Source organism: Corapipo altera, unplaced genomic scaffold, assembly GCF_003945725.1.
Source record: "Corapipo altera isolate COAL_440 unplaced genomic scaffold, ASM394572v1 22b, whole genome shotgun sequence".
NCBI lineage: Eukaryota > Metazoa > Chordata > Aves > Passeriformes > Pipridae > Corapipo > Corapipo altera.
Genome location: NW_020884876.1, coordinates 14,402,704 through 14,422,762, shown reverse-complemented (window position 1 = coordinate 14,422,762; position 20,059 = coordinate 14,402,704). Strand labels below are relative to the sequence as shown.

At 35.3% G+C, this 20,059-nt stretch overlaps 1 protein-coding gene across 2 annotated transcripts in view; it reads right to left on the bottom strand.

Annotated features, from left to right (window-relative positions):
- Positions 1-10,904: 10,904 nt before the first annotated feature.
- Positions 10,905-20,059, bottom strand: part of SPOCK3 (SPARC (osteonectin), cwcv and kazal like domains proteoglycan 3) — a 167,022-nt gene continuing 157,867 nt past the window's right edge. For both annotated transcript variants that reach the window (XM_027636047.1, XM_027636048.1), the window contains 3 exons: positions 14,875-14,937; positions 13,598-13,735; positions 10,905-12,634 (listed from right to left, as the gene is read on the bottom strand). In XM_027636047.1, coding sequence (XP_027491848.1) covers positions 12,462-12,634; positions 13,598-13,735; positions 14,875-14,937 — 374 coding nt within the window. In that variant the 3' untranslated portion in view covers positions 10,905-12,461. The remainder of the gene's footprint in view (positions 12,635-13,597; positions 13,736-14,874; positions 14,938-20,059) is intronic.

The window sequence follows — 20,059 nt, the reverse complement described above, 5'->3', positions numbered from 1 at the left end:
ATCTGGCATCCCATCAATCATCCTTTTCCATGGAAATAATACAAGAGTTTCTTCTTTCATCCTTTAGCTGCCACATCACATTGTAACTACTCACTTTATCAGAGATCTTGCAGCATGCTGTCAGTCCATCCCATTCTCTGCTGTCACTAGAAAACATTTTTTTTTCTGTTATGATTGTGGAGTCACTGAAGTCCCGACTCTTTTTACTACTTAGCCATAATAACCTTTCTTTCCAGACAGCTAACACACAATAAATATTTAAGGTACTTAATAAAGACAGACAGCAGAAAAAAGAAATCATTCAAAGATTTCTCTAGAGCTTTTATTTCTACTGGCTAAAAAACTGCTATTAGGAGTCCTGGTGTCAAAGAAATGGAGAGAGGATTGCTCTCTCCTGTCATTGGGCTTCCTAGTGACATTCGCTTCAATATTTCTGGGTGAAATCCAAATCACTTTTGCAGGTAGTCCAACAAACCTATGGCCATCTGTTCCTGAAGGGTGAAATAAAATGAAGCTTTTAATCCCAGATTTATTTTAAGGTAAGATAGGTAGTGAAATAAATCAAGTAGCAGGAGAAAGAAACTGTTTACTAAAGCCATTAGCAGACAGGATGAATAGATATAAAACATAATGACATGGAAAACTTCGCAGTAACTTTCACAAATATGGAAATGGTAAAACCTCACAATTCTTTTTCTAAAAGAAGAAAAAGCCAGATCAACAAGAAGTATCAAAATAGTGGCAACCATAATTTAGGATAAAGTTTTGCTGAGCAGCAGTGATGCATGGCCTGTAGTAATCCTTGACAAGTACAACAGTTTGCCTGTATTCTTAAGTTAAATAGAAACAAATGGCATGTGTTATACAGAACAGTTCTTCTACTGAGAGAGGGAAGTCTTGTGAGTTTATTCATACCAACTTCTGCATATCAATTCCCTCAAACTTCCTTCTGTAATTCTCATTTTCCCCCTGCATACCCTGTCTCCACCACCATCCCTCTGCCCCTCCAATTAAAAAAAATATAAATTATTCTCAGAATTTACCAAGGGCCAGCAGAAATTCACATCAAATAGGAACACGTGTCTAGTTTACATATAAAACAGTTGGTTACTTTGATTTGTATCACAGCAACACATGGATGGCTCAGAAAGATCTTGGCTCCATTTCAGTAAGTGGTACCTAAATAATGGGAGCTCTAAATAACGCAAGCTGTTTTCTAGCACTCTCTAACAGGAAATAGATGAGGAAGAACAGATGAACAGTGAATAGAAAATGGTTTTCTTATTTCCATTTCACAGAATCACAGAGTGACTGAGGCTGGAAGGGATCTCTGGACATCATCTTGTCCAACCTTCTGTTCAAGTAGGACCATCTTGAACAGGTTGCCCAGGACCATGTCCAGCTGGCTTTTGAAAGTCTCCAAGGATGGAGATTCTCCCACTCCTCAGGGTTCATTTCAGAGCTATGTTTACCAGACAAATTATGAAGCTCACTTTAAAATAATTAAAAAAAGAAAATAAATTGTGGGGGTTTTAATTCCTAATGAAACCTAACCTAAACTTAATTTTTTTCCCAAATAATTGTGTTGCGCTTTTTAATTTACCTTTAGGGTATTCGCTGATGGTCAAGATTTTAACAAGATTAGTTGTCTATATGATCAGGAGCAGAACTCAAATACAAATAGAACACTGATAGGTTTATCTAAGTTATTGCATAACACACATTTAATATTTAATATACTAACACTTATGCAGTATTTTGCACAATTTAAAAGCAAAATGGGCAATTATGTAACTATTTAATTTTACCAAAATCTGGAACACATGCTACATAATAAAAACTTTAATTACTTCAGTTATTACTTTTTATTTAATTCTTTGTTTAGAAACAAGGCCTTCCTGTTTCTGTACTGCAATAGAAAATTTATGATCACTCTTTTCTAAGGAAAAGAAGTTAAAATTTACCTTCTGTGTAGCAAACACAGGCATGTAATATTCTGTTTGTTCTGTCATCTAGTGTTCCTCTGAGAGTAGTGACTACCACAGCCTTTCTGGAATCAACTCTCCATAGAATTAATCCCATTTTGAAGCAGTAACCATGGAAATAGCATTGTCTACTGAAAATTTTCATTAGACACTGCCTTCACAAATAGCATTAATCATAACTCTAGTCCTAATCTTGAAATATCAAATAAAATTAAAATCATTTTACCCTCAAAAATAAAGATGATAAATTTTGGTGTCCCAGAGGTAGCATAATCAAAATACCAAAATCTGCCAAATGTAGGAAGACACTTAGTGACACTTTTGTGGAATGACACTTCAGAAACATTTCTATATACCTACATGCCAAATCAATATTACTGATTATCAGGACTATTGATAAAGAACAAATACCAAGAACAAACCAGTGTAAGTCACGTGTAACACCTTTGGTCACTCCACTCCAAGCTAACAAGCAAATATGAAAAGGGAAGACACATGATTGGGGAAAAAAACCCACAAACAATGTTTAAAGGAAATTTAAAAATTATATTATAGGAAGAGTCCTGTATCAAACAACTTCCTTAAAATGCATACAAAAGAGCGCATGTAAAGGTAATACCAATGTTTCTTCTCTTCCATGCATTTACACCCATATTTGGTCTTATAAATGACTCCCCAGAGAAAATAAGCAGTCCAAAAGGGCTAAATAAAACCAATTAACTCTTAAAAACTATAGGGAAGGATCTGCTTCCTTTCTCTGCAAGGTCCCTGTGGAGACATAAACAGGATTTGACACTAGCTGAATCTGGCCTTGTCTCTAGGTGCACGCTGTGCACACTGAGGAAATGTACTTAATGTGAAATGGGCAAGTGCCAAATGACAAAATTCTGAGGTTTGACTCTGAGAAGTAAAGAAGTTTGGCAGCTATTAGAAGATTTTAGGTCTGGGAAATGTATGAGAATGTTTCCAGTTGAGATTTGCAGTGTTTCCTAGTGTTAGCAAGGCTAACAACAAATTAAAGTTAGTTATAACATTGCCAGCACAGTCACTATGACGTTACACCACTTTGATTACGGGATCTGGCAGATGGTGAAAAATGCAATTTTAAATTGAAGTAAGTATGAGATACAGTTTTGTACGTATATATTTTGCCCTTGGGAAGGGGGAGGGGAGGCAGAAACAAAAGCACAGGAAGTTTCACCTGAATATGAGGAAAAGCTTCTTTACTGTGTAGGTGATCGTGCATTGGAACAGACTGCCCAGAGAGACCGTGGAACCTCCCTCACCAGATATTTTCTGTAACTGTCCAGATGCAATCCCGTGCCATGTGCTTTAGGATGACCTTGCTTGAACAGAGAGGTTGGACCAGGTGATCCACTGTGGTCCCTTCGAACCTTACCCATTCTGTGATTCTGTGTAATTCTGTTACACAGAATATCAATTCCAGCCACTAGGTCATGCAGTATTCTTTTCCCTGAGGATCCAGATGTGGCTTTCCCAATCCTTATACTTAATGAGTAAAAGGAAAGGGCAGTAAGCCCTCCAGGAGCTCTTGCCTACCACTGAGTTTCCCTTTGAAGAATTTACAATGAATGTCAACAGTGGCAAGACATATGGCCTGATTATTTGGACTTTTACAAAGTACTTGACAAATTTCCACTAGATAAGTCTTCTTTCAAGGAATAAGCCAGAGAAACAAGTGTGAGAGCAAAGAAAAGGTAGTGTAAGAGTAAAAATAGTAGTTTGAACTTTTCTGAGTCAACTGCTAATTTCCAGAGAGTATGAAGCTGGCCATCTGCTGCTGCCTGAATCATATGTGAAGGGTCTTCTGCTGAAAGAGATCTGTTAAGCAACCTTGGAGCCTCCTCACTGCTGTAGTAGTTCTTAGAAGAGCAGAATTATTTAGTGGCAAAATAGATAAAATGAAGGTGTAGAATAGATGCAGATGCACGGAAAATTGATTTTTTCAGCCGATTAGCTATTAGCTGTGATGATTTTCAATAGATAATTGCCAAAGAGAGTAGAATGACAATGATCAGCCTCCTCACAATGAAAGTCTTGCCACTAAATTCACATTTAAAAATGAGAACAAAATATTACAGTTTAGTAAAGTAAGAAGATATTGAAAGTAAGAAGATATTGAAAGTCATACCTGCTTTCTTTGTAGTCAAGACCAATTCTTCAGAGCATGTGCTGATTGCTTCATGAGCCTGCTAAGAAGATGCCACTTGAAGGATGAGTTGTAGGACAGGAAGGATGCGTAAAAAAAGTTCTGTTTTGGTTCTTTCCAACAGCTTCAATAAGGAAAGTCAAGATCTGTTATATGCTTTCATAGTTCAAAAAAGATTGGAAGTCACTTTTTGAAACAAGACACCTGAGCAATGTCTAGAAGCACAACAATAGGAATTAAGAGGAAAAAAAAGTCAGTCTTACAGTTGTAATTAACGGCTGTTGGAGGGTTTTTTTGTGCGTGTATAATCCATGTGTTGACCTTCTGAATTTATTTTAGGGGAGAAATGATAGTACCTTGCCTAAAAACAGTACCTGGTCTGGTAAGATTCAGAGAGAAGGGTTCAGATTACCACTACAAATAGACTATACACTGAAGAACATGTTATTGTACTGGACAAATAGAAACAGTAGCTATTTTCTAACAATTAATCATTTACATTTGTTTCACTTCTTAGTTTTTGCCAGGTAGCTCTGCTAGATAGAACTGCTCCGGCATAATGCCTTTTACTAAATCACAGCTATTATGGTCTTCTACAGGGTAAAGGCAAAGCTAGAGTGGATATCAGTACCTTTGGTTCAATGTTTTGGTATTTTATACTGAGTTGATGATTATCTTTTGTGGCATGTGAAATTAGTCCTACAGAACTCAAGGGAATGGAAGAAATGATCCTGCAGCATATTAACACACACAAACACTTAAAAAAATAAAACACATGTTGAGAGTTATGCATTGCAATCACTGTCTTAAGAGGGAGAGTGACTGGAATTTCTTCCCATGAGAAAAATGTAGCTTTGGCAACTCACAGATGTTTGAGCAGGTATAATCCCAGATGTATGGGATAAAATGTTGGCTACAGACTGACACAGATAAAGATCACAAAATTTACAGAGCCTTTAGATAAAGTAAGGTGGAGGAAGAGCAGTGTGGGGCTTTCTCACCCTCACAAGATTACTATTTTCCATAATTCCCCCTTGGTAGTTTACTGCTTTAACAATAGCTAGACCAAGAACACTTTAAAAGTGAAGTTAAGAATTAAAATTAGAAATGAACCTCATGAGCACAATATTTATTTCTTTTTGAGACAGATAAAATGGTAGGGAAAAGCACCTAGCTATTCTGGGCTTATAGTCCAACCAAGAGAAATGGAAAGTTGACACACCTGAAAGAGCAAAAGTCTTTTATGAAGTACAGAGCTTAGAGAAGCCACTGTTGTGGGACTATCCAGGTTGTATAACTTCGCTATGCAAAAAAAGAAAAATCTTTCCCTTTCTTCCATCACACTCAGCATTAGCAGAGCACTACCATAAAGCCCTCAGGCACATGCAATTTCCCTTCAGTCTGTGGTACAGCTGAACTCTTTGCAGTCAGGTCTCAGCAAAACCACATCAGCTGCACAGGGGCAGGGTAGCTAGTACAGAGATGAGCTGTGCCTGGCAGAAGAGGCTTCCAAAACCCTCCTCCGCTCATGACATTCCCTCTGTTGTGTCAAAGGAGATCGGGGCTGTATAGCAAGGTTCCTGTCTGCATGTAGAAAGAGACCTACACGTGTATAGCATCAAATAATAGGAATTTTGTGCAATTTTATTCCTGCAATTGAAGATTATTAGGCCCTTTCTCTCTATTGTTATGTAATGGTGTTCAAGAAGCAGTGGAGTGGGAGAGAATTTAAAACAAACCGACCTCTTATTAATAGTAACAGACTTGAAAGGGTAAAAAAAAAAGCGAGCTTCTTTCACTCACTTTCTCATAATTGAAATCTAAGTATGGTCAGACAACGGTTAACCAGGCAGCTAGCAGTGAAAGTCAGATCTATGAATCATAGGAGTGAATTGTAAATACTCACTACCTGTTTGACCTTAAGACATATCTTGTGTCAGCACTGAAATTTTCTGTCTTTACAAAACTGATACAGGAAATATACTTAGATGGCAGTGCTTTTTCTCCCAGTATTACTGATTCAAATGAAAGTTACTGTGCAGAGAGATAAAATAGTAATGCCATTGCTACTACATAAAAATCAAGTTATCTTGGTGGACAGGATATACAACTATTAGTGGCATTACTCCACTCTTACATCAGAATCTAAATTACCATTTATATAAACAACAACTGGACAACTCCTTGGACAGAGTCAGGCAAGCATTTGTAATGGATGTACTAGATTACATCTGGACAAACATCTGCTATAAAGCTACTTCTGAAGAACTATTTAATGTGTCAGTAACATGTCTTCAGCTTCTGGGCTGGTCAATGGTGCAACTCCTACAGATGCATTGTGCCTCGATGCCACTATGGGAACTGAACTCAGCACTCAGCATTCTGATGTGAATGATATGCTATAATATAGCTATATATAGCCTAATAAAAACATGTGGTCAAATTATGAGGGCAAAGAGCAGCATGAATAATGAATTTAGAATCCTTATACTTTTTTATTCAATGATAGGATCAGTCAGCTACTCAAATACATAGATGCAGCCCCAGTGTTGCCACACCCTAACTTTTTTTCTGCCTTTCTTTCCTTTTAACTTGCCTTGCTTACAGCATTACTACATTGGGTTGTTTTTTGAGTATTTTTAATTAATAATTGTCTTCATGTGAGGAAAGGTTATATTCACCTACATTTTCAAGGCATAAATTAAAACCAAGACCTTCCTTACAAAATTATTAAGTTATCAGTCTCATCTAAACCATGCATTTTAAGCTGCTGTGTCTTCAAAGAAGCCTCCTTCCTATATTCTGGCAAGATTTCTAGTGACAGATCCTAGAGCTATTACTGTTGAAGGCAGTAGTCCTACTCAGCATTTGACTTCCTTCACTGGAAACTAGTCTATGTTTCCAATCATATGGGGCAATTGAGGGAAACAAGATCATTTGCACAAGAAGAAACACAGACTGGTACCATCATCTTGTGCTGTTATGGTGTCATTTCACATTATGCACACTCTCATTTGAGTTACACTAACCTAGAAACTTGTGACATCCATTTGGTGACAATTAATCACAACGACACAGTCCAGAGACATCAGCTTAGCACAAATCTTCATCACACTAAACAAACATGAAAACTTCCCAACACAAAATCAATATATAAACTTCCTGTAAATATAACTGTATTTCTCAGGCAGTTGCCACAGATGTTACACCAATAAGAATTCTTAAGACAGTTTTAACCATTTCAACTTTAATTTTAAAATGTATGCCTCCTAGGAACCAAACATGGTTTTTACAGTAATTTTTTACTTTGGGGCATTTGGCTTGGATTTACACTGATGGTATCTGTAAAATCATCTCAAGGTTTTGTTTCCTTTAATAATGAATGCTTACATTAGCAAACAAATAAACAACTTCACCCAACAGATTTTGAATTAAAGCATGTTTCAATTCCTTAATATCAATGCATTACAATAGAATTAATGTGCATTAATGGAATTTATTACGGAAGAAGTTTTGCATAATGCTCAAACCCAACCAATTTTGAATTACAGTACATTTTCAAGAACTGCATTGTTCCTAAGAAATAAGGAAAAAGAATCATGGCGTTACGACTGCAAAATTGGACTCTCCCTATACATTGTTATTGCTGGATGTTTTTTGAAAGAGAAGAAAAGCTGAGTTACCTTTGCTAGCTTTCAAACAAAATTAACAAAGTATTTTGATAACCACTACTCTATTCTAACACCCCAAACTTGATAAATCTTCTTGTGCCCTCCAAGCCCCTCAGGTACACGGAAATTAATCAGAAGTATTACATTTACATAAAAAGATATCTAACCTCCTTCACAGAAACCAAAGTCCAGCAGACAACTTAACCTCAACACATGTCACTATGTTAAAGTCTGTGAAGTAAACAAACTATGACAAGGCAAAAGAATTTGAGTCTTCCTAAAAATGGGTATCTGATGTCAATAGCAAGACCTACAGGGCAGATCTTCAGTGCTTTGTGCTCAGTACTACTGGCTCTTTCAAAACTGCATTTGCCTGATGAGCAGGATAATGATATGATGACCAGAGCTGGAAGGATGTGTATTAATACTTTTTTTTTTTTAAATTCAGCAGACTGCAGAATACTCCAAGAGTATAGAAAGCAGCTGTGAATGTTACTGGTAGAGGGGGAGAACTGGCAATCTCCCTGTCCATCTTGATTTTAAGTTATGAATTTCAACCATCTTGGTTAAAAATTGTTACAGGCACAAGCATGAGTTTTGTACATATCCCTGTTTGAGGTTTAAATCAATTTTTTTCTACGGAGTTTTATGGAAAGATGGTGAAAAGATGTAAAATTTCTTGCATTATTACTAACATTAAAATATGGAGATTTTCTTTAAAAATAGACATACATATTTCACTTGTAAAACTCACCTTCAAGAGGACAGATACAGTGCAGAAGTCTCTTTTTCAGGATTTGGTTCAGTTAGCACCTGAAACACAACAAAAGCAGAGATGTCATCTTTTAGGCTAGGCAACTCTTTTTCCCATTCTTGCTATGTTCCTTGACTTCAAAGAGTAATTTCTACTGCCATTTAAGTGGATGAATTAACAAATTAGCAAAGTGCACCCACCCCCTACAGCGAGTACAGTGACACTGTGCTAGCAGCAATCTAGTCATAACAAAGGGTTACTCTGTCAATTTAGCATGTCCAGTATTGTACTTGCTTTCAGGAGTGGGCTGAGATTTTTAAAACTTGATATTTTAATTACTCACCCAGTGGTAACTGGTTAAGTTAAAGATTCTTCCAAAACATTATTTTCTTCCTCATGTGAATTCCAATCTCTTTCTTCACAGAGAAAGTTGTTGACAAACTACCTTAATGTCCACTGCACTAACTGAAATGAAATTGTCAATGATTTGCGACTAATATATTTGGATTAGTGGAAAAACAGTAAAAAGGATTACTGTATTTCAAATAAAATTGTGCTGCCACAGCTTTATTTAAATCCAATTATCAAAAGCTTTAGTAATTAGAAATATATACACTGCTCTAATGAAGAATCTGTAAATATAGATATTTTTTAATTTCCTATGAAGCACAAAATTAATCCAGTCCTGAAAAACGTTTGTTATTCCACCTGGGCACTGGATTTTTAAAATAATATTAAAGGAAATCCAGTTCTTGTCCATGTGCACAAAACAGGTAAAAATCTTCCTACTATTGGTAGGGTCTGTCCATCTTCTTCAGTCTTGTACAATAATCTAGTTTTTTGTATAAGCAAACTAATGACACTAATTCATTTGCTTTTAAACTAAGCATATCTGTGGCTTGACCTGAAATATTCCCTTCAAAGACTATAAAATAATTTTTTGCACTGAGGTTGGTATTCTTACTTTTCAATGAAACTGAGAATTATAATTCCACACATCCTTAGAAGAGCACAAGGATTAATCACTCTGTCTGAAAATCTCCAAATTTATACCACTATCTTTGCATATCTATAAATACATGTGCAGAACTACAAGATCAAGAAAAAAGCAACAAATGACTGCGACAATATAAAAATAGTCAAGGACTCCCTACTGCTTTCTGCATGACTGCAGTCATGAGGACAGATGTCTGTGCAAATTTTTGCCTTTAATGAAAAAAGGAAAAAGCTTCTGAATGGTTTAGGTATTTAGTAAGTTTATGTTACCAGCCTTTGCCTTTATTTGTTCTACCCGTTCCTGATTTCCTGCATTTCTTTAATGCTTCAGTGGTTTCCACTTCATCTGGTATTATGAAAGATAAGCAATGCCATAGTATTAATCCATAGACAGTTACCTATTTTTTAAAAAAAGAAAGGATCTTTTCAAAGGAAGACTTACACTGTCAATCTTGAGCAATAACTCAAGTGTTCATTGTTGCTGTTTTAGTTTTGGACCACAAAAATGACCAAAATTATCCCAAATCTCCATTGTCCCCATTCTTTAGTAAATTTAGCTATCTTAACTTACTTGTGAATTTATGATAGATAGCTTTGATGCTCAGGGACTGAAATGCATGCATATTCCCTCTTCTTCCAATTCAGTGGGAAATTTTCAGGGAAGAAAGAATATAAACTTCTTTCATGCTCTTCTGCATGACAATTGTTTTCAGAAAGATCTTTATACTGCAATCCCATTAGACTAAAGATATTATGAATTTTCTTTCCACATTTTAATTCTCCTAATATCACCAGTTTTAACGAAATGCATTTTTAGTTTGTCATCTAATGACCATTTATTACATAAAAAACCCCTCCAGGACAGTATTTCCTGTATCAGCCAATAATGACAACACTTTTTCTTTAGCTTCTTTATTTAAAATCAATTTTTATATCAGTTAATTTCAGTGCTAAGAAACTGTTCTCTAACAAAATCCCACTATCAGAATTGTAAACTCTTAACTATTTTTATTTAAGAAAATAATACAACTATGCCCCACAAATTATGACAGAGTTTGAAAAGAAATATCTCTCTTTACTGTGTAATGAAGACAATGTCATAAAAGTACATAAGAAAGCCATAGAAAAAACAAGAAAATTACAGAAAAACGAAAGCTTGCTATGAGTTTTGCCCTAGTCAAATATTCTTAATGGAAATAAAACATTAATAAATGGTTTTATTCAAATAAATACACATTTTAATAGATAAAATGTATCTGAAACATGGAATTCTTGTTGATTCAAAATTTCAGATTACATAAAAAGTCAAAATAATGGGCTATAGTGGGTTGGTTACAACAGTCTTTATTTTGCAAACTATACAGAAACAGTAGAAAAGAAAATGTATTATACTTTTCAATATTACACAGAATAAACATTAGATTTAGCATTTAATGTGTAGAAATTAATTCAAATAAGAAACCGATTTTCCTTTTAATAAACAATGGGAAACCAGTGATCCATTTGTCAAACTACAACCTGTAGTAACACATTATACAGGTCATGTAAATTTTATTGTGGGCAAAAACCAACAGATAGGATATGAATTAAGATGATGGAGTCCCGAAATGTCTACACAATTAATTAACATGCTAACATAAATACAGTGATTAAAGTAATTTTCTCTACAGTCAAATCTTAAGTGCTACTCTACACAATAAGTATAATCTAGTCCACATGGTAATTACATAATAATAGGAAAAAAATTAAAATAATCCATTTTCTTCATTCCAGCAGCAGTACCTATACTGGTATTAATTTGGTAATTGGGTGTGCTTACCTATTGCCTAATATCCTATACTGGTATGCATGCTAAAACCTCTCTATTTCTATTTTGCAAGGCACCTTTACAATACGTTCTCTAAGTTTCTGCACTAGTAACAGAAAACGACATGAATTAAGATAAAAAGCAAAACTATTTCCTGAATTAAGAAAATAAAAAACATCATTATACATTTATTAAAAACTACCTTGGGTCAAGTGACAATACTCTGAAATACAGTCATGTATAAAGGTAATACAATTTTAAGCAAATCTTTTTCCCCGTGTAAATATTTTATGTTAATCTGATTAGAGGGAAATACAGAGAAACAACAAAGGGTGAAACAATGTTTGAGTAAATAATGATAAAGCTTATACTGTCCTGACATGAAGAAAAGAAAAAAAAAAAAGACAAGAAAATTTTAGAATTACAGAATTGGTGCTTGTCCATGCTACTGCTTTTGAAAAATTCTTTCAGTAATCTAGCCATCCCCTAATAGAAATGTAACTACAAATGCAAACTCAAAGGAGGACTTTGTTTTAGTCTTCCCTCCTGATAATTTTTCTCCATACCTTTGGTTAATTAAAGGCTGGTGAGATGCTACTTGTGCATCAAGGTTTTTCTACTGCAATACACTTCTGATTTATAAAATGGACAACCTGCAAAGACTTCAAGGCCTAAAACACTGATAGAACTGAAGTTGAGTTATGGTATGTGTTCTGAAGAGGACATGCACAGTTCCAAGTAAGGGTAAATATCTTTTCACCAGAGTTTTAAAGAGAATGGTTGTCTTTATATTGTGTTTTGCACATTTATATTTTCAGTAGCACGTAACATTTTTGTCTTCAGGCTAGATTTCCAATATGTTTTCTTCAGCGCAACGGCATTTAAAAACTCAAAAGCACATAATATAATTATTCTTATTTAAACAAAAAAGTCTATGACTCCAGCTGCAATGTTTGAAATAATCATACAAAATATACATATTTGTTAGTACCCTTTTGATCACGGAGAGCAAAGGGATTTTATGAAATGTCATCTCGTGAAACTTAGAAAGGTACAATACATGGACCCCCTAATATCATCAAATATATCCATCATGATCATCGTCATCATCAACATCATCATCTCCTTCGTCTTCATCATCATCTTCAATTTCATCTTCATCATTCATTAGTTCATCTTCATCATCTTCATCATCTGCCCATTCATGGAAATCGCCAGAGGCAAAATCACCTGAAGTCTCTAAATCGACAGCTAAAAAGGTATGATAGTTATCGAAAGGCTCACAAGATACACTACATATTTACAGTATATTTTACATTAGCATACAAAAGGCACACCAGAATATCTACTTCCAAGACAACTACAACATGTGACAGAAAAATAAAATACAAATAATAAGAAGATTTTTTTGTAATAAAAGAAATCAATTTCAAAAGTTAATGAATTTCTCAATGCTAACAAAAGGAGACAAATTTTACAGATTTGTAGAACTATAAATAATGCTAGGAACAACTAAAAAAATTAAGTCCAACTTACAGATGACAGTAAGGACTACTGACTACTATTCAGTTCTTACATATCTATCAAACTGCCCATTTATCTAGAAAGGATCCTGGATCAGTTGGACAATAGGCTTGTATTTCAAATACTGTGTTCAATTTACTTTCTGCTTCAGGCTATGTTCTTTTGTTGCAGAAGTGAAAAAGAGTCATATATGACTATAAAAAAAATACTTTTTTTAATCTTTTAATCAAATAAACAGCAAATAAAGGTGACATGGGAATTCTTGGAAAAAGCTGCACAGTGCTGTACAGAAGGGAAAAATAAGGGAAGATTTTAAAAAACTTTTGGTAATTCCCTCAAATATGAACTGAAAAGAAAGTCAAATTGAATTCACTAGCATGCTGATTACCCAAAGGAATTCCATCGAACATTCTGGAGCTTATCTAATTCTGCTCTAGAAAATTAACATTTCCTGGGTTTATAGACACTATGCCAAGCATGTATAAGGGGTCTATTAATAGCTGACCCCAGTGACAGAAGTTCCAAAAAATAATGAAGTAATAACAATAACAAATTATGCACTGATATTTTTTGCATCGAAATCCATGTAGTTGGGTCCCACATCTGTTCTTACTGAAGAAATTTAACCTGCTTGGCAATCAAAGGGAATAACAGCTCTAAATCAAATACCACAAAGGGTTTTTAACTTACCACATTCTGCTGCACCATTTGTTCTGGATCCTGTTACCTCATTACCGTATCTGTCAACACACCAGCACTGCCCTATGCTTCCATGGCACTGACTTGGTTTGTAATATCCATCTTCATCACAGAAGGGGATGTACTGCCCTGCGACACATAGATATGTAGTAAGTAAGTGTATTAAAATCTGCCCCTTGGCCAACATAACAATTATAGTGGAAAGCAACTACCTTTTGCTGTTTCATCATTCCAGACTCTACACTGACTGGTTTACTTTTACTAAATTCAGTTAGCAGAAAGTGACTCAGTATATCAAATGTGGGAGGGAAATTAACACATAGCAGTCTTGGATTAATTTCAAGAAACAAAGTGAGCAATCTTCCTTTAAATTTTTTGTTGATCCTATGATACATATTCCTTTCTTCCTGAATGCCTTGGTCAAGATATTCACTGTATTCTGGGGAAAAGACTCAAATGTAGAAACCACTCCTGAATGGGAAGTTCTATCATCTGCAGAGTACAAAGAGGTCTGAATAGTAAGGACCAGGCTTCCTGGACTAACAATTTGCTAAAAGGAGTTAATTGTATTTAATATGTATTTTACAAACCACTTAATTACATAGTAATATTTAATTATTTCACCACAGAAGACAAATGCATTGTAACACACCACCAACAACCGTAAAAAAAAAATCAATGTTAAATTTGTATTTATACGTAAAAGAGGGACTTATTTTGTGAGGCAGTGTCTTGCCTAAGGCTGAATAATCCACTGGTTTTCATTTGGACCAGAGATCACAACAAACAAAACATTCATGTGAAAGTATATAGTTCTTTTTAGAAATCTTCCTTAGCAGAAATACAGTTTTGGCTGCTTTGGGCCAAGCCTTTTATTGCAGCTTTTATACAGTGGCTAATGGTAAAAGGAAGATTTTACACTTCAGTAATATTGATACAGTATAAACTGATTTACAACACAGATTTCAATTACTTAAAGAATATTACAGTTAAAGGATCAGCAGAGATACTAATTCAGGAGTGCCTTAGACTGTCCCCTCTATAACTGTGAAAATGTACCTTCTATCAGGGTAATAAAACAGATGTAAGATCTTTTGGTAGATAAGGTAATAAAACTAAGTTTAATAGCTTTCAAAAATTTCATAAATTTTGTAGCTGAAATTTACTGCGGTCTATCTTTGCTGGATTAATATTGATTTTATGTTGCTGTTTCACTAGGCTTATTTATGTAAGCAATAAAACCTTCAAAAGAATGATCTATGGCTCACCTAGGAGCTTCTTTCCTCCTTGCTGCTTCTGAATGTTGCTGAGTTCTGTCTGGCAAGGTGGGTCTAAAACGACATAAAAATGTTAAACAGATTACACTGTACCTAGGACAGAAAGCATAGGACTAAGTTTTCACAGTTTACTACACTTTAAGGTCACTCTAACTACTGATCTTAAGAAACATACACATCTGAAATGAAAGAATTACTGCACCTTGCTACAGCTCCAGAATTATGAATCTGCACACCACCATGGATTTGTGCGGAAGACCACTCCCAGTTAACTCTTCTCTAAGTGAGCATTAGTCACTAGCTTGGAGGATCAAGGAGTGCTAGACCAAAGTCCATCATATGTTATTTGATCAGTCCACAAAAATCAGAATGCCACTATGAAGCTTGCTTCATGTACTGCTTAGAAAAAGGATGGCTCTTTCAATTTCTTCCCTTTTGGCCTTGTTAGAAGTCATGTCCAAGTTTTGTATTTCACATACTACACTAAGAAAATAAATATTTTTTTTACTTCACTGGAAGTCTGCAAGACTGTGGTTCTATGGCAACACTTTAAGACTGGATCTTAAAGATACAAAGCCCCATGTTCAGCAAACCAACTTAAAAATGTTGGCCAAAATGCGGATGGCTCTAAGAGGTAGAATAGGTATTAAAATTCAGTTTTCCATTCTTCAGTTATAGCCTAATCCAGTTCTGAAAAATTTAATTTTCTACTGTCCATAAAAGGAAATCACAGTATGCCCCATGAATGGGAAGAAAATAAGATGTGAATGTATATACCTTACTGTTGAATACATGAAAGAATCAAAGACAACAAAGTACTAATTAATCTCTGAACACTGACATCGGGTACTACATTGGACCATTAGCACAACAGCATTTCCCATTCTGAATCAGCACTAGTATTACTGATTTTACTCACATATGTCTTTAGCTTATACTGTTCCCAGACAAAATCTCATATTCCATGAATATTAAATACATTTTACATTTTGGCAGACTCCGACAATTTATAATACATCTTTGCCACGTAGGCGCCCTTTTTTTCCATGCAAACAGAAAAAAGCCTTCTGAGCTAGTTTAAAGATGAGTAAGGCTGGCCTAGCTTACTGATGAAGAACACATGTACAACCACAACCCAGTCCCTGCAGGGCACTCTGGTGACAAATGCCTAGATGAACTGCGGATCAAAAATATATTCCTGGTAAACACAGAGCCTCTTGGCTGGCATTTGGTACTATTCATGAGTTCTTTTCTAAGAGAGTAAATAAAAACTAGAAGACCATAATAACCCCTTACTGACAGCAGGTTGTTAATTTCTCTTGGCTCTACATTTTATATATCATTTACATATCCAATACATTTAAAGAAGCTTATAAACATTTCCAGTGGCCTCAACTCTAGTGGGCCAGGTTTTTCACACTAAATCTATGATGATTCTTTTTAGAGTGAAGACTTTAAAAGTAGGTTCCACTTTCAAAGTACTGTTCACAGGAGTCTCAGTGCCAAAACTAATTTTCAGGAGTTGTCCTTCCAGACAACCAACCAATTTTCTGTGTGTGCTCTTGAAAAATCACTGGGATTTCACATCACTGGGTGGGTACTGGGTTTTAAGAATATAGTCTTTGAGTATTTGCTGAGGCTACATAAAGTTTTGGGGTTTTTTTGTTGTAAGAAGTGTTCTTATGATGATCATGATCGCTATTTGCCAGAGATGTTCATTACTTTTCAAAACTAAGGTTTCTGCGTTTCCTGATATTTAAAGAGTTAAAACTTTTAATTCTACAACATTCTGAGGATCAATTATTTCTTAAAACAAAGGTATTTTCCATTAATCATTAATCTAATAAATGACAGTCATTTAATACACAAGTATCAATAGGCTAGAAGGCTCTAAGACTGGGGTGGATTTGGCAGTGTTAGGTTAACAGTCGGATTATGTTACAGAACCTTTTCCATCTAGTCTAGTCTACTCTAGTCTATCCTATCCTCCAAAGAGATGGGAAATATACTGAAGGAGAAGAACTAGTCAAACAGGAAAAATACACTTATTTTGTTCTATGGAAAAAAATCCTAAATTGGAAACACAGATCTAAACACATGAGCACTAACATGTGGAAAAGTAAAAATTATCAACTATGCCTAAAGAAAAATAAAATTTCCATTTACAGCTATAAATCTTTGTTTACATAATTACAAAAAGGAATACAACTAACCAAAAGGTAACATGGCAACATGAGAAAGTTACTTACCCAAAACTCTTTTCTTCTCAGAAGTCAGGTCTTCAAGATTCACATTTAAGCTTTGCTTCTCAGGATAAAAGCAGCAAAAACTCTTAACAATACTAAATCACTCTGTTTCTAAAAACTGTCAAAGAGAAGGCTAGAAGTTCAACCATCTCCTTTTGGTCTATAGCAAATTCTTTTTCTTCTCTCCCCAAATCATAGTGCTTCCCTCTTTATTTTCCAGTTAGTTCCTAAGTTTGAAAAGCTTTCTTTAAGATTTCTGAACTTATTTCAATAAAAAAGAAGAGTCGCAGGACAACTTCTGGCAGTCCTGAGCCAAGAAGAAAAAATTCCTTTACAAAGATCAGTGTGGTGGCTTCCTTTGAAATAGCAGTTATTCTGACATCAGTCTTTATGATAACCTGAATACAAACAATGCACCTAATTATCTTCATCCCTAATCTACTTCCATAGATGCGGTAGGAATTGTCTTTCTGATAATATCACTGCATTATTATGAGTGATTCATGAACCATGTAACACCAGCCATCCACAGTTCTTTAGTGCTACAAGTAGTCATGCACACCAGAGTATCCCATGTTATTAATACCGGCCCTTGAGACATCAATATCCGGTCGTGTCAAGAGGTGCTTCCAGGATAGCACAACTAAGCTTTGGTTTACCAAAATGGCACATTAACAGAGCAACTGGAGTAAAACTGGTAGATTTTATAAAGAATGTCTTTAATTTTTTACAGACATGTCTGAAGGAGCTGTTACCTGCACAGTGAGCCTCCAGCTTTCCAAGATTCTCCATCTTACTCAAATAAAAACCAGTGATTTTCCATATATCAAGAAGGTAATATTTGGCAGAGCCCCTAGGTTCTGGAACACGGTCCACTGCAGATTAGCCTGCCTTGTTTTGTCTTGCCTGTGCTTGTGGTCAAGCACTGTAATTGTTCTTGGACATCCAAGGCTTTTACTTTAGGGATCAGAAGCATCAACACTAGACTTCAAGAATTCTTTCAGGGGATCTCATTTATGATCATCATTTATCTTGATACACCTTCCTTTTTAATTATCTATAAATATATTTGAAGTCCTTGCAATTTGAAGACCGAAAAATATGAATCATGATAATTATTATTCATCTGTCAGATGGACTGGTTTTAGTCATGATAATGTCTTCTAGGCATGACAGACAGAGAGCCTGTAAGAAAATCCGCCTAGAAAAGTGCTGGACTAATAGATTCATGCAGAGACCTGCAGTAAAGAAATACTTAGGTGCTAAGCACAAGTATTCCCAGTAGAATTGGGTACTCTTCTACTCTGATTCAGTGATGCTAAAAAGGAACGCTACAATAATAATGAATTACTGGCAGAAAAAAAAATCAACCTATTAAAAGGTTGACATTGCAAAGGCCTCAGCATTTAGGCAAGCACTAAAGTGACATATTAGCATCAAACAACTAAGAAAACAAATTCTGGAGACGGGTACTAAAGCACTTACATGAATTGTTGAAACTTGAGGGCAAATAGCAACCAAAGCACACAGGAAGACTTTCAAAGAGCACCAGAAAAGTGCAGATTTTAAAGTATTGCAGAAACGCATTGTAGTTTCTTGGATATATCTCAGAAATAGAAAACTACATTTAAAGCAGAATAAGACAACAGAAAATGCAATAAGCATCACTGAGATGTATGTATTTAAGCATTTGTCAAGGCGGGACAGCTACTATAAGAAGATCATCTTCTCCACAAGAAGAATCTGACTTCATAGGAAGTTGTTTATATTGACTAGAAGTTGTGAGCAATGTGCAGTAATGCGTCTAGTGTAGTGTAATGCATCATGGCATATCTCAAGCAGAAAGAAAGAATGAAGAAGAAGAGTTGCAAGTACTTGTCTGATCCCAACCACCTTGCATCATGAAGCTAAGATCAAAGACCATGAGGGCTTCTCAGATAATGACCTAAGCAATACTATGTGCTTTCAAAAAGCACAATGAAATTGCTATCCCATTTTGATACATATTGTTGACTAAGTTTTGTATTCACTTTTGAACACTGTTAATCAAGAACACTGCTGTAAAACCGTTATCTGCCCAGAAAGCAGCTACTAAGCTCAGTGAATACAGGGAGCTGCTCTGCATGGCTCAAAGCATTCTGTTAATATCAACTTCTTTTAATAAACATCAGAAAGAAGCCACTGAATTTCTCTACTTTGCCATCACTTTGCTATTAATAGCAAAGGCTTAGTTAAAGGCCTTATTTAGATTGTTCAATCAAGTAAAACATAACCAAACATGAACATATTCCAAGGTTTTAGCACAACACTGCAAACTACGAATAAAGAATTCAGTGGGTTACTAATACCAGGAGTTAGGACTCAGACCATTGTGCGAGAGCTAATAATAAGACATGAAAAATAAGATTATAAGCTTCTTTTTTTCTCCTTACACCTAAAAAGGAGAATACAGATTTTGATGACAGTGCTAATTTGGAAGGATGAAGGGCATGTCTAATCTGCAAGGATTGCTGAAATTGACATTTCACGACATTTACAATGTTGAGGACACATCTTTTTTACTATATGTTCGTACACTGTAGTATCAAAGGCTATCTAATCTGTTTAAAATCAGTGCCTTATCTCAACACCATTATCAAGACAGCAAGGAAATTGGTAAAAAAGGGAAGGAAAGCTTGATAATGTTGGATTCTGCAATGTGGAGAATCAGTGTCACTGAAAGCCGGCTCAGCTGGCATACCATTAATAACATTCTGTAGCATATAGAGCAGTCTTTACAATACCATCCTCAGGTTCTAGCTGTATGCTGAGCAAATATTTTAGACAAGATGAGTTTATAGGCTATAGAATGCAAAACTACCTGAAACTAATCTATGGAAGGGTTTTCTTAATGCCCTGGTTATGTAGTACATAGATGATACAAAATTGGC